The sequence below is a fragment of the Acinonyx jubatus genome, chromosome C2, assembly GCF_027475565.1.
Source record: "Acinonyx jubatus isolate Ajub_Pintada_27869175 chromosome C2, VMU_Ajub_asm_v1.0, whole genome shotgun sequence".
NCBI lineage: Eukaryota > Metazoa > Chordata > Mammalia > Carnivora > Felidae > Acinonyx > Acinonyx jubatus.
In genome coordinates this window covers 77,962,436-77,978,557 of record NC_069384.1, presented here as the reverse complement: position 1 = coordinate 77,978,557, position 16,122 = coordinate 77,962,436, and the positions used below count along the sequence as shown (strand labels likewise).

General features: G+C 38.3%; 1 protein-coding gene across 16 annotated transcripts in view; it reads left to right on the top strand.

The window, feature by feature from the left end:
* The window catches only part of LPP (LIM domain containing preferred translocation partner in lipoma), a 669,728-nt gene that overhangs the window by 509,359 nt on the left and 144,247 nt on the right, over positions 1-16,122 (top strand). For all 16 annotated transcript variants that reach the window (XM_053221077.1, XM_027061202.2, XM_053221073.1 and 13 more), the window contains one exon: positions 1,402-1,528. In XM_053221077.1, the coding sequence (XP_053077052.1) occupies positions 1,402-1,528 (127 nt within the window). The remainder of the gene's footprint in view (positions 1-1,401; positions 1,529-16,122) is intronic.

Sequence of the window (16,122 nt, the reverse complement as noted above, 5' to 3'; positions counted from 1 at the left end):
AATTCTACTCCTCAAACCAATACTACACTATATGTTAACTAACTTGGATTTAAATTAAAAATTAAAAACATAAAAGTAAGAAGAATTTACATTCTCAGTCCCAGCTTTCTCCATTAGTCGTCATGGCCATCATTATTTCTTAACTTTTTAAAAAAATGTGTATTTATTTATTTTTGAGAGAGAGAGCATGCACACAAGCAGGGGAGGGGCAGAGAGAGAGAGGGAGACAGAGAATCCGAAGCAGGCTCTGGGCCCTGAGCTGTCAGCGCAGAGTCCCACACGGGGCTGGAACTCACTAACTGTGAGATCATGAGCTGAGCCGAAGTTGGATGCTAACCCAACTGAGCCACCCAGGTGCCCCATTTCTTAACTTTTTATAAGTTTTTCTGTTATAAGCACATTGATTAAAGATGCTGGAGTGTGATACCGGGAATGGTCAAAGTTATAATATACGCAAAGGAAAACAGAATTATACATTATACATTCCCTTTTATTTACATCATGCAAAGCTACTTTACATCTGGCATCTGGCCTTTCTTTTTTCTCTACATACTTTGGATTCTTGGTCAAACATCTCAGGTAATCTTTCCCCTGACACTTGACTCCCTGACAGTGCTATAATTCTGGCTCGCTCACCTATTTAAACACCAACCCAGTATCAGTGCTTTTGATTTACCTCCCCCATTTGGTATGTGGCTGTTTGTAGTACTAGGGGGAAAAGCTACTCAACCACCTTAACCAGAACACAAGGCCATTCACTTTCTGCCCCCCTGTACCCCATCAGATCCATCCCATCTCCTATCTCAAGCTTTGTACAAGCTGCAGAAATACACAACTGCCAGGAGCTCCTTAAACTAGTTAGCCTTTTCTCACCTGAATATAAGAACCGCTGCCTATAAGTTTCCTGCCTTTTAGCTGAATAAGTCCTAGTCTGCACCTGCCTCTTCTCTGGAATACTTCCTTTCAGGCTACATGAGAGGTCCCTTATGTACCCTGATTGTGCAGTTCCTAAAGTTGCTTTATCTTTAATTATTAATGTGTCTGTACCTCTCATTTGACTGTAAACTCCATAAGGGGGGAAGCTCAATTTATTCATCTTGTTTTTATAAATATACAACTGTTCCGTAGTGACTGCTTAGCAATTACTGAATGCAATAGATTCCTACTGTTGTAAACATGGTTTTCTAAAGCCTGGTAGATGACTCATCTCACTAAGACAGGTGAATACTGACAATGATGTGTCCAAGATCAGACACCGAAGAATGTTAAGACCGATTCTAAAACCCAGATCTCTTAGTAGCCATGTCCAGTACCTTCTCCTGTACAATGCAAATGCTACTTGATTGCTTTGATTGTCTAGATTGCATTTAAAGAACTAACTGTGTGTTTTCTGCCTTTCAGAGTGGACAAACAGGATCCATGGGGCCTCCAGCTGTTCCCCCTTCATTCCGCCCTGAAGATGAGCTCGAACACCTAACCAAGAAGATGCTGTATGATATGGAAAATCCACCTGCTGATGAATACTTTGGTGAGTGGGGTTGAGAGCTGGCTTCTGAAGTGAATGCCTTGTTCGGTTTTTCTTAATTGATAATGAGGAGTATCAGCATCTCCACTGGCAAACGATTTGGGTCTAGATGCATTGGAGTTCGAATGCACATGCACAAAATGGAAGGTTCTGGAAATTGCTTTGTGAGACTGCCATAAATGTGATATCTGTTCAGCTCATACTAAAAGCACAAGGGTATTGTACAGTTTCTTGGAATACAAATTTGATTTTAAAACTAATTTTTGACAGTTTGTAAGCTTCTCTAAATTAGGCAGAAATAGGATTTCTGTATGTGTTCAGGCTCCTCACTGGTCTAAATATTTATATACGTGCAGGGACATCTGGGTGACTCAGTCGATTGAGTGTCAGACTCTTGATTTCGGCTCAAGTGACGATCTCATGGTTGGTGAGATCGAGCCCCATGTTGGCCTTTGCGCTGACATTGTGGAACATGCTTGGGATTCTGTCTCTCCCTCTCTCTTCACCCCCCTTTTCTCTCTCAAAATAAATAAATAAACATTTTAAATAAATAAGTACATAAATATTTATATACAAAATACGGAATTGGATAGTGTCTAAATTCTGTACTTTCAATTCTTTCCCCTCTGAAAGTTTAGGAAAAGATGTCCCACGGTATTTTTTTCAACCTTCTCCCCTCTCCAAATCTGTGAATAATTATGAATGGTTATTTCATCCAGTCTGTTAGTGTAATGTGAATTTATGAACTAAATGCCAATTAAGAGGTGTTATGAATACATAACCTGTACTCAGGGAGGCTGTATTATTCAGGAGAGATAAGAAAAACACATAAGTAATGACTAATCTTGGTAGAAAACCATAAGAGGCATAAGAGAGACTTATGTTAAATATTATAAAATTTAAAATCTCTACTCATCAGGAACATTAGGAATGCCTTCTAAGGGAATCGGTGGCACCTGAACCTGGCCCTTTTAAAGCAGTGCCTCCCAAACTTTCCGTGATGAAAACTGTTTCTTTCTCCATCTGTTGGAGACCAGTATTTGTATAGAGCACAGTTAAAATTAATCACTAAGAAAATGAAATAAAAACAATACAAAATGGAAGGCCAAGTTTTACCATTATGAGATCTAACAGGGATGTATTACTCTATTAAAGTGTTATATTATTTTCTAAATACTCCCTGTTTTTGTACTCGTTCCATTGCAGGGAGATAAATATTTCTTAAACACCCATCCATGGACCACAGTTTGAGTAGTGTCGTTTTTGGGACATGTGGAGAGAGGATATTACATTGAGGGGAGAGCAGCAGCAGAGGCACAGAGGTGGAAACATTACACAGGGCTTTTATTTTTCCTGACATTTACTATTTTTGTGTCTCCCCCTTGCTTCCTATTTGGGAATATGTACTATTCGGTGAACTGAGGGCCCTGATCCAAAGCCACGCCATAGATGGAATGGGTTAGGATATGAAAAATGTAGCACTGATTTATATATAGGGTATAGGTCAATAGGGGGAATAATTAATTCTGGTTCTGGTCTTTTCTGTGCCCTTGACTAGCTAAGCAGCATTGAAATGTGCTCCATATGCTTAAGCCCTATTTCCCACCTTGGTAAATCAAGAGTGTGCAGCAAATGATTTCTAGAATTTCTATCAACACTAGTAGTTCCTATAGAAACAGCACTAATCCAAAGAAATACAACAAAACTAAAAGCTAAACATAACTTGATAGGACAAATGCATGGAGAATAGTTATTTTAAAAGAGTCTCTAGTTATATTAAAATATACCAAGAGTGCATCATACTCTTGTTCTTGATATGGGGAAAAGTTTTATATTGGAATCTAAGGTAAACTTTTTAAAAGATCATGTTAAAAGCAAAAAATAAGGTTACCATATTAAGGTATATTAAAAATAAAAAGCAACTAACATAACATGTATATATGCCTCAAATATCATAGCAACTAAATACATACCAATAAGGAAAATTGAACATAGATGGTATTTGTGCTTATGAATATGTATTAAGATCTCTGCGAAATAGACAAAAGTTAAATATTATCTTTGCATTTAAGAACTGCCCTAGTTACTAGCGTGGACAGCTTGAACAACTCTCTTATGCTCACTCAGTCTTTGTTTTTGTTTTGCTTTATCTATAATATGGAAATAATTGCTAGCTCATACTGTTATTGTGAGTATTGAGTGAAATATTTATAGAAAGCACTTAGCCAAGTTCTTGGCATGTAGAATGTCCTCAATAATCAAAGTTATCCCATGCTTTATTTAAGAAAATAAAATATGCCCATTAAAAATCCATTAATAATACCTGATTTAAATTTAAGTTCCTACCAAAAATAGAACATGTGTCACCAATTGGTAAATAATCATTGCCAAATAAGGATTATGAAGCATGAGAGAGAATGTGGAATAATGATTAACTTTTATTGAGTGCTTACAATATGGTGTCACTATTTTATGTACTTTATAAGAATTAACTCATTTTATCCATATAGAAAATATATAACCCTGTAAATGCTATGATTATTTCCAGATTAGGAAATTGAACCACCAAAATGTTAAGTAATCTTCCCAATATCGACAGCTAATAAATTGCAGGACTGGATTAGATTCCAGACTCTACTCTTTTTTTTTTCCTTCTAAAAACTTTTCCCCCAGCTTTCCTAAGATTGACCAACAAAACAAAACAAAACAAAACAAAAAACCCAAAAAACAAAAAACAACAACAACAACAACAAAAACAATTGCACATAACCAGGATCTACAACTTGGTGGGTTTGGACATATGTATACATTTGCCTTGCCATCAACACAATCCCACTAATAAACATATACATTACCTCCAAAAGTTTAAGCTGGATAATTAGGAATGGTTTTATGGAGATCAGCTTTGGATAGACAGAAAATAGAAGAAGGATATTCTCTCCTAGGTAGATAAAATGAACAAAATACAAGTTGAGGTCAGGATTATTTAAGGAAAATTTACTTTAGGTAGAAAACATCCACCAAGTGCCTATTACATGCAGACTATTCTGCTAACTGTTGGAGACATAAAGAGATAGGCAGACATTGATCTTACCTTTGAAGGTGGCTTTAGTCTAATAGAGAATATATACAGGGTTATAGTGTTTAATCCTAACACAAGACTGAAAGTGACAAGTGACTGAATCAAAGTTGAGCCAAAGTTCTTTGAGAATTCAGAAGAAAAAGGAGAATGGACATCCCCAAGCAGGAATGAAAGCATGTTTATGAATGGTTAGCATTAAAGTTACATCTTTAAAATTAACGCTAATAGAGATTTGGAAGAGGGATTACAGTAGAGAAGCGATGTCATTTCCAATGAGGGAAATTTTAACATAATGTAGAATAAAATCGTTAGAGTGAATCACCAATGTGGAAAGGAACAAAAATTAGGATATAAGGTTGGAGAAGAAGGCAGGAGTCCTCAATGGATGGCGGATTTAATTTAAAAACCTATTAAATATTCGGGGCAAGTTTAGAGAAACTTGAATATGAGGTATATATTAGATAATACATCAACATTCATTTCTTATGTGTGGTAGTGGCATTGTGGTTATACAGAACAGTGTCCCAATTTTTAGGGGCAACATGTTGAAGTATTTAGAGTGAAGTGTCATGATATCTGCAACTTACTTTGAAACAGTCTAGATAGATGATAGATAGGTTGATAAATCTACACATATATATAGATACAGATACAGAAACAGATACAGACACAGACACAGACATAGACATAGATATAGATATTGTGGGGAGGGCAAAGTCATTTTACATTAAAACAACTAGAGATGCCATTACCGCACAGCTACACAGGACATCCTTCTTCCCCCCAAAGGTATTGAAGCTTCACAAATGAATTATGTTAAGACTCCTTCCTTGGGTGGGAGAAATAGTTACATTCCTCTGCCTTCTAAACTTGAGTATTTTAATGGATTTTTAAAAAATGTTTGTTTGTTTGTTTGTTTGGGGAGAGAGAGAGAGAATGAGAGCTGGGGAGGAGCAGACAGAGAAGGAGAGAGAGAATCCCAAGAAGCTCTAACCTCAGCATGGAGCCTGACTCGGGGCTCAATGCCATGACCCTGGGATAATGACCTGAGCCAAAATCAAGAGTCGGATGTTTAACTGACTGAGCCCTCCAGGTGCCCCAATGAATTTGAGCTGCCTTCTCTTGTGTACATTTCCTTCTTTTCTACTGGACACATACCTTTCCTACTGCTGAAGAGATGATAGTCATTAGAATGGTGATGACGGAAGCTGATATCTGTCGAAAGCTCTATTCACAGTCACAGTCTGACTGACAGGTCTGGTGACAATGTCTTCATTTTTATAGGGGAGGGCACAGAGATTAGAAAAGCTGAATGAGTTGTTCAAGGTTTTGTAGTTAATAAGTTTCAGGATTTAGACTTTTTCTTGTCCTCTCGAGTCCGTGCTGATTCATCACCATTACAGAAAGGCATATGTTGTTCCTGCAGATTGTCAATAGTTGGCTGTCCTGCCTCTTGTCATCCTTTCCCTCCCCAAGTCATGATCTTCAAGTGAGAGACTATCTTTGCCCAGGGCCATTAGTTGTATAGTCAGAACCTCAATGTCACTGGCAATATATTTTAACTGTGTATAACTCCTGAATTAACTGACGTGACACGAAACATGGGCTTTTTGCCATGGTTCAGATACCTACTTTAAGACTGCACACCTAATACCTCCCCACCAACCATGTTAGCTGACTAGCCCTTCCGTTGACCATGAGGGGAGGAAAACTGCTGATAACTACAGCACATCTCAACTGACTTTTCTTAAGTCAGACCTTGATAAAATATCACAAGCAGGTGCACTTCTCTAAGCTAGTCCTCAGCTGGGCATTTTTTTTAATGGTTCTCCTAAAAAGATGTCAGTTTTAGTGTTTCCATGCACTCCCTCTTCCATCTACTTCAAAAAAACAGGGATTGTTTCGTTCCAGTATTAGGTAAATGCCACAAGGCATGGACCATAGCCCATCAGATGGGTGAATCCATATCTTTAAAGAGAAGACAAAGCTCTCTCATGCTCTGAGCATTTTCCATCTACTTAGGCTTATATAATTGGACTCTAGAAGATGCCCAAGTGTCTTTTCTCCCAACGGAGTCCTTGAGAGGGCCTCAAAACACTACCCTGTAGGGAAAAAAAAGGAAACACACCAGAAAATTGGAGGTAGAAGAAAATTCTGATCTGATTCAGTAACCAGGCAGTGGGTCTTTGGCCCAAATCGTTTGCAGCAAGGCTTGCATCTTAGAGCAACCCGTTTCCCTGGGCAACTAGGAAAGCATGTTTTTACTAGGGGAGATTCTCAGTTCCAGGGATACATGTACAGAAAGAACAGGAGGTGATGAACTATGAATTATTATAAGTTAGAGAAAACTGCAGAACTTAAAATGAGAGGCAGAATTTTAAATTTAGCTATTAAAAAGAACGGGGAGAAAGGCAACACTGCCAGAATATTAGGGAGTTTACAGGGCTAGTTGCCATCATTGGAGCTTTTATTTTTCAGACAGTTTTGAGGAGGAAATGGAATGGAAAGTTGGGTTTGTCTGTAGATATTTTTGCCACATCTTTTGAATTTATCCAAGAGTTTTCCATGTTGGTTGACACACCCCAAGCCTGTAAGTTTTGCACTTTCATTCATATTGAAAGAGAAAGTATGTTTGTGGAGGAGAGGTTCCACATTGTGATCCCTGTGTCCATGGCACAATTCTCCCCCAAATAATGGTGTTCTGGCTGCACAGACCCTGAGACCCAAGACAACATTACTGGAATGTAGTATCTCTGGAAATGAGAACTGTGATATATCTGAGGATAGAATGAAAATATCTACCAGCTTATTTTTAAACACAAAGCTGTAATTATCTTGGCATTGCTTACATAGTGTTGTCTTATTCCTTTAAAAAAAAAAAAAGTGAAGTGTGTGAGTCTCAAAATTGTCTAGTGAGCTATTTGAAGAATCCCTATGCCTTCAGAACAGCACTAGGTAAATTCTCTTCACAGAACTTGGCATTTGTCTAAGGATTTTTGTTTGTTTGTTTCTCTCTGAGTATTGTTATTGAGGTATATTGGGAAATTTTACATAAAGACAGTTCTGAGGGAACTAGGAGAGTTGGGCAGAAGCGGAAGGTAAGCAGCAATGGGGACCTAGCATGTGGTAAGCCTCAAGAGAAGAAAGGCATGGGTGGGCCTGTGCTATAATTACTTTATTAATAAAACTAACTCACCATACTTGGTGCTGTGTATCTTCTCAGTGGAGAGCAATATGGAGGTCCAACGAATGTTTGTGAGTAGAAAGAGAGAACCCCAATCAATGAGGATGTTAGTCCATTCCTCTTCTGTGCTAGTAAGACCTGTTGATAAGTGAGCATGTCTAGGGGATTTGGACTATGATGCCTAGGAAACTGCAAACCACTATTTGAGATACTGTTGAAGGTGTGGAGAAAAGAAAACCTGGAGCCCGAGTGCTGCTGGAAGACTCCCACGTGGAAAAGAATTAAACTTAATATCCATGCTTCCAAAGTTAGCAACAAAGCAAGGCAAGTGAGGGGAAGCTGGCACATTCCCATGTAGTATAATGAATTAACTTTTTGAGCAGACAGAAACCAGTTCTTGGAAGAGTCTAGGCCCACACCCAATAACTCCTTGTCGGGGAAGCGGTGATCGGTATCCCAGCATCTCATGGACAATGAGATTGCATTTGGAAAGTACTATCCTGCTCTGATGGTTCAGTGACTTGGGTGTCTAAACTGGCCTAGGAATCAGCCTCTTCCGTCCACTGTCTTGTTCTACCCTCAGATTATCATTACTGCTATCTATATACCGCTTGTAAAACATTTCCTACTTGTTATATCATTTGAGCTAAACAGCAGCCCTGCGAATCAGACAGTATTTCCCCCTGCTTGGCACATGAAGAGACACAGGATCTGAGTAATTAAGGGACTCCCCACTCTCCAGGGCCACCACCCGCCCCTACAAGTCAGAGATCCCATAACATAGATCCCCTACGTGGCACAATTGCAGTGAGGCCCAGGCCTACTACTCTAGAACCTGTTCTCTGTCTACCCCATCACACTCTTTGCACCCTGTTGCCAGATCGGTCATAAACCTGGAGGTAGACCAGTCACCAGGTTCTGTGCTTTAGCTTTTCTGTCAGTACAAGGAATAACGTGTCTGCTCTGAAATGCACTTAGAGGGTCTAAGCTGAGAGGTGCTGAGTAATTTGTTTTTCTTTGTTTTTATGATTTTGTGTCAACAATGTAATGTCCAAGGTGTTCTGTCAACTATAAACTGGGAAATGACTCCAGGTGCACAGTTGCCTTTAGTACAGGTGGAGCCTGAGGCCTTTAGGATCTTATTTTCGCACACACACAAAAAATGACCTAATTAATTAAAAACCCCAAAAACCACAATGAGAGAAAAATTAGAAAATGCGTAGCTTAGAGAAAAGGTTATATTGATTTAGGAAAAAAAAATGGATTTCTTGGTTTTGCTTCTCTCCAGCTCTTTGTTTAAGGTATCTGTGGGTCATGGGAATAGAATGTTTTCTAGTTAATGAGACATACTAGATATATTTCCTTTTGTGGTAGTGATTTCTGGTAAAATGTTTGCTTGGGGCAATATATGTTTACAGCACTAAATAAATAATCCTGAGCATTGTATGTGTTCCATCTTAGCACACGTTAATTTTTAATTAATTTGGCTATCGAGTGTATTTTTAAGCATTGATTTGGGAACCTGGGCTTATAGTATCATAAAGAAGAATTTAAACTTAGAAACTTTGAGAAACTCTCCAGAATCGTGTTTCGTTTTCCAGAAAACTGAAGTCCAGATGACTCATTCAAGGTCATACAGCTGGAAGTGTTTTAAAACTCTATGGCCAAAAATTCCTTTCTGAATAAAGAATAGAAAGTAGTCTCGTCTGCTGGGAAAAGGAATGGCAGGGTTATTCAGAAAAGTGAGGAAGTAGGTTTGCCTGCTGTTTTTATGAACCCGCTCCTGGATACACCTTATTCAAACTTGAGTGAAGAATGGATTGTCCTTAAAAATAATACAGTCAGTAACTTGTTAGGGCCTATGTGTGTATACTGTCCTGAGTTCCTTGATTTTTAAATACAAAATAGCTGAAGAGATCCCCAAAACCCTTTTTTTCATTTTCATCAAATTACTTATTTGTAATATTTCTTGTCTACTTTCCCTACTAGAATGTAAATCTGATTGAAGGCAATATTTTTTTTAGTTCACTGCTGTGTCCCCATCTTCGATTCTAGAACTAGGCCTGACTGATAGGAGATGTTTAATACTTGTTTAATTAATTAATCAACATATAAATGAAAATTGTGAGGAAACATATGCGTATTCCCTGTGGCAAGACATGGTATACAGTAAACTACGGAGGGATAATATTTCATTCATTTAATAGATATTTGTTTAGCGCCTTCTAGAATCATAAAAGGTTAGAGCTGGAGAGAATCAGAGACTGTGTAAGGAAAACTCCCTCATTTTTAGAGATGATGAAGTGAGTGAGTTTTCTAAGTTGCAAACTAGTTAGTGATAGAGCCATGGATTATAATTCAGACTTTCTCATTATTTCTTTAAAATTTATTTATTTGGAAGCACCTGGGTGGCTCAGTTAAGCATCCGACTCTTGATTTTGACTCAGGTCATGATCTCACACTTTGTGAGTTTGAGCTGCACATCAGGCTCCATGCTGACAGTGTGGAGCCCACTTGGGATCCTCTCTCCCTCTCTCTCCCCCTCCTCCACTCACTCACTTTCTCTCTCTACCTCTCTCTCTGAAAATAAATAAAAAGTAAACTTAGGAAAGAAAAGTTTTCAAAAGGGGGGTTCCTGGGTGGCTCAGTCAGTTAAGAATCCAACTCCCTATCTCAGCTCAGGTCATGATCTCATGGTTTTTGACTTCAAGCCCTGCATCGAGTTCTCTGCTGACAGTGCAGAACCTGCTTGAGATTCTGTCTCTCCCTCTCTCTGCCCATTCCCCACTTGCTCTCTCCTCTCTCTCTCTCCCCCTTTACTTATTTTGAGAGAGAGAGAGAGAGAGAGCGAGAGAGTAAACTCCATGCTGTCAGCCCAGAGCCCAAAGTGGTGCTCCATCTCACAAACCATGAGATCATGACCTGAGCCAAAATCAAGAGTCAGACACTTAACTGACTGAGTCACCCCAGGGCCCTTATTCTTTCTCTTTAATCACTTTAAGGCATGGAGAATGTGTAGAGCAAGGTACAGTTGCTACATTCCTTGAACTTCAGTAGAAACTAGATTGACACCCTTGGACTTGATCTCTTTTACATGTATTTTCTCTGAAAATTAAGGATTGAAATTGGTTACTTGATAGGTTACATAGTTGAGATGTTTTAAGTTCTAGATCATATTTCCTCCCATTTCCCTCATTTCCCACTGTGGGGTTTATAGTCCTTGGAACCTAGGATAATCTCTCAACTCGTCAGTTTGCTACTATTCTAATCTAAATGGGTCACATGCGCAAGGTGTCACATCGAAAGAAACATCTTTACCCCATGTTTATATGTGTTTTCCATAGCAACCAGCTATGAAAGGTCATTCACTTACAGTGGGCCCCTTCAAGCATATGAGACACCACCCAGGATCGGTGTTTCATTCAGTCTTTATATCAACAGCAGACACTCACTCATTCAGTCGCATTGAGATCATCATTCTCTTTATCAGAGAATGAAATGTAGAAAAGAGATTCCTACTTCATAATTTAAAAAAAAAAAATGTTTCTTTGCTTAATGACTGACAGCAAACTTGGCGATCTGGGAGAGAATGCACTGGCATGAGCACACAGTTTGTGCCCGCCCCCCCCCCCCCGCCAAAAAAAAAGTTCCAATTCTTAGGTTGTTTATGGTTATGTGCTGAACCGTGTGGCTAGAGTTTAGACCAAAACCTGCAAGTGCTAATTATGCATTTTCTGATCTTACACACACAAATACAGATAACTCTGAACTCCACTCCCTTTAACCCTCCAAACCATCCTCCTTACCCCTCACCTGCTCTTTCCCCACAACTTTCTCTATAACACACAGATAATCATCTCCTTCCAGACTTTGAAGTGACATTAGGTTTGTCAGAAGGGCTAATGAGTTGACTGTCAGCAAAGCCATTGTTTGAACATCTGCGGAGTTCTATTTGATAGGCATCTATTGTACTTTTAATTGAACATATTCATTAATCTACAAATATTTATGGAGTGCCTACTATATACCAATCATTGTAGTGTGCTTTATGGGAAATAATGGAAATGAGGTAACATAATGGTCAAGAAGACAAAACATTGTTAAATCCTATAGCACCAAGGGCTTGGATGGAGAACACATTTTATGAATGGCAGTGGAAAATACATGGCTTTTCATCTAGGTTCAGAGGCTTTTTCTGCTATTACCAGTTGACCTGGGCCAAATTAAATGTCACAGGAGTTCACATGAAGAGACCCCCATTGCTGGGGAGTAGACTGGTTGGCAACGTACTAACTGTTGTGCTATCTGAATTCTCAGTTGAATGCTTTTAAAGAAAAGCAAGCAGAGGGGCACCTGGGTGGCTCAGTGGGTTAAGCGTCCAACTTCGGCTCAGGTCATGAGCTCACAGTCCGTGAGTTCAAGCCCCACATCGGGCTCTGTGCTGACAGCTCAGAGCCTGGAGCCTGGTTCAGATTCTGTGTCTCCCTCTCTCTCTGCCCCTCCCCTGCTCAAGCTCTGTCTCTGTCTCAAAAATAAAAATAAAAACATTAAAAAAAAAAAGAAAGAAAAAGCAAGCAGAAAATATCCAAGGCCAATAAACTGGGAAGCTGGTCCAAATTAATGACCTTATTCCAATTCTCTTCCTAGCTGACTCCAAAGTCAGTCATATTGTATTAAATTGTCCCAGATTCATTACAGCAGCTGCACAGCTGTGAGCTCAGACTTCAGCTGGTTCTCTAACTATCAGACCTTCTCCTGGACTCAACTCCACTCATACCTGTGAGTATCATGTGTTAAAATTCAATGAGGAAACAGAAACAGTGTGCAGGAGTGACTTGTCGAAGGAGGCTAAGAAGATGCAGTAGGCGGGAGGTACTAGAAGACAGTTACTAATCTCCACTGCCTCGATCTCCCATTTAGCCTTAGGATCATGGCAAAGTTAGAGAGGCACTTAGAAATCATCTAGCTTCAGAGCTTCCCATTCTTTGATAACTGGAGGCACCTTTATAATTTTTGTCATAATGCATTAACTATCTGTACTATTTTTTGCCTAATATTTTTATTTAAATCAATTAAGTTTTAGCCTACTTTATCTTCCTCCATGTCAAAAATATCCATAATCTGATTTTATGGGTTGAAATAATTGCTGCTTTTTTCCCTTAAAATACATTAACTCAAACTCCACATTGGAATTTTAAAATGTCTATCCATGAACCCCCTCATGTTCAAAACATTGGGAAATGCGGATAGAATTCATCAGGAAGACAACTTGATGGAATACCATGAGGAAATAATTTCCTCAAGGTCACCCATTGAGTTGACTTTAACAAAATAAACATTTTTTACATCCAGAGGCATCACGTTATCGTGAGAGACAGGGTAGTGGTTTAAGGAGCCAGAAATCAAGCATTCTGAGGCCAGATTCTGGGCCTGACACTATCCTGCTGACTTGCTGTGACAACTTAGTTCAGCCCCTTTCCAGGGGCCTCATCTCCTTCGTTAGGACATTAAAATACATAATTTATAGATCCTTCAGCCCCTTATTTTTTTGCCTCAGATATTTTTTATACATTGCCTTCTATACACGTTAAAACATAGGTAGATAGGAAAACAGCTGTCTGATGTAGAATTACAACATTGATTGCTTCAGAGTTCCACGGGATTGGAAGATTAATAAGCTCAATGATCTATTTCCTAGGCCATTTTATACTCTGCTCAATGTTGTTCCTCATTTCTTAAGGTTTATGAGAAGATTCACTGCATTTAAAGTAGCTTTAACTATCAGTTAACACAAATAAAATAGGATTGTAGAACATAAGGAATACTCTGTATTGAGGTGGATACCCTAGCATCACTGTTTAAGGATTTTCCTGAGTCAATAATGTTGTTCACTAATGTTACTTGGTATACATAAGTGAAATTAATATTGGTAACCATTAATGTGACAATGGTCTTCAGTGTAGATAATCCAACACTGTCATAAAAATGCAGAATGTATCTTTTGTTACATGGCACCGAGAAACAAGCACTGGACTTGGAGTTCAGGATATCCAAGTATAAGTTCTGTATCTTCTCTGTATGATACTGCGGACACTTGTCATTTGTAATGTGCTTTGGAACATATTGGTATGCATTATTTAAAAACATTATTATGGCAGTTTTAAGATTAGAGTTATCATTTCCCAAAAGAAACAAGTTTATCCAAGGACAGGTTAAGAGGTGGAACCAAATTCTTAATTTAAGTTTTCTGGATTAAATTATGTATACTTTCAACAATTGCATTTAGCCTCTTAACATTTCTGAGTTTCACTTACTTCACCTATTACAGAAGATCAAGGATAGGATAGTAAGGATAGGATAGTAAGGATAGGATCAAGTAAAATCAGTAGATGGGAAAATGCATTCTAAACTATAACAGACCAAGGTGCACCTGGGTGGCTCAGTCGGTTGGGTGTCTAACTCCTGATTTTGTCTCAGGTCACGATTTCACCATTTATAGGATTGATCCCCATGTCAGACTCTGCTCTGGTAGTTTGGAGCCTTCTTGGGATTCTCTTTCTGCCCCTCCCCCTCCCCTGATCGCTCTCTCCTTCTCTCTCAAAATAAATAATAAACATTTAAACCATAATAGATCAAAAATTTAAGAGCTGTTAGTGTTGCTTCCCAGTGCAATGTCTGGCTTGATTTATGCCGTTTATGATTATTGTATAATAATCAACCTCTGTGAATTTTTAATGTTAGTGCTTGTCTCTCTTTGAATTGGCACATTGTGTCTTCTTACAGTGTTCTGTTGCTAATGGAATATCATTAGAGGATAGAGAAAATGTTTTTCAGTTGTGTGTGAGAAAGCAACACACAAAGGCATACCACAGTGTCCTCATTTGCTGAACAAACTACTCTTGCTTTTTAATGTGGAATGCAGAAGATCTAATTGAAAAGAGACAAAAATGAATTTTGACTCAGATTCTGCAGGATGAATCATAACCCACTTTCTCATCTGAGATGTGAAGAAAAAAAATTAAAGAAAACCAACCACCACACAGTTTTACTGTCAGTGTCAGCATAATCAATACAGAGTATTTTTTTTAGCAGAATGAAGACTGAATTACTACCAGGCTATGAACTGCAGGTAGTAGAAAACCAAATTAATTTTTCTTTGTCTGTAGTCGGCTTGAAATTGCCTTTCTTTTTCGGTCTTCATTAAAACATGCAATCAAGAGAGTTTGGGATCTGTCAGCAATTTTTGCCCAAACCATTCAGAAATGCGATGATCTCTATTCAACAATTAAAGGCCAATAAGAGACTAGGCAAGCTTGGACCACATTCTATCCCAATGTCCTTTTGTCATGCAATAGGGAGCAGGGAGACAGCAAAGCAGCAGAAACCTGGACACAGTGGAATTGCTGCTTCCTTGAATTTAACTTACTTGAATTGTTGATGTGAGTGACTACAGAAAAATGAAGATTTTTGTCTGCTGGAGCCTAGGATACAAATATATAATATACCTTACCAGCAAATGTAGCTTTTTGAAAAATTTGAAAGGGTTTTGTACAGAGAGGTGCTATAGACTATCCTAGAACATGGTTTTCAATTCTAAATCAATCAATTTATTTCTAGTTCTTGTTAATGTTCTATTAATAGCTTCTGTGGCCTTTATTTCTCATATAGATGTGTGTGTATTTATATATATAATATACATATATATGTGTATACACATATATAATATGTGTACACATATTATACATATATACACATATATATGTATATGTATGTATGTATGTACATATATGTATATAATACACACACATATATATATATATATATACACACACATACATGTATATGTTATATATGCTATGGAGCATATATAGCATACATTTCTATGTCTATGTCTCCTTCTTTACCATAAGATCACTGAGAAGAGAGGCCATATTTTCCTTATCTTGTCCTTCCCCCAAAGAGCAAAATAAGAAGGTAGAGTTAAATGAGTCCTTAAATCTCTCTATGCCGCTCCATCAAGACTTTTACTTGTATTAGAGATTCTCTAGCTTGGCTTGATCCCAAATATGCCTACTAACAGTTCTGTTGACAATAAGACTAGCTCATATCGAGCCCTGACTATATACTACAAGTTTCGCATCCAATACTCCTATAACCCTATAACATGGGTACTGTTCTTTTACAGATGAGGAAATTGAAGCAAAGTGAAGTTAAATAATTTTGCCAGAGTCTAGTAATTCTTGGACTTTCAATTACAACCTAGAGCCTAGCTCTGAACCCCTGGATAAATTGTGCCTTTGACTACAGTTTGCAGAAGGTCTGGTCGAAGAT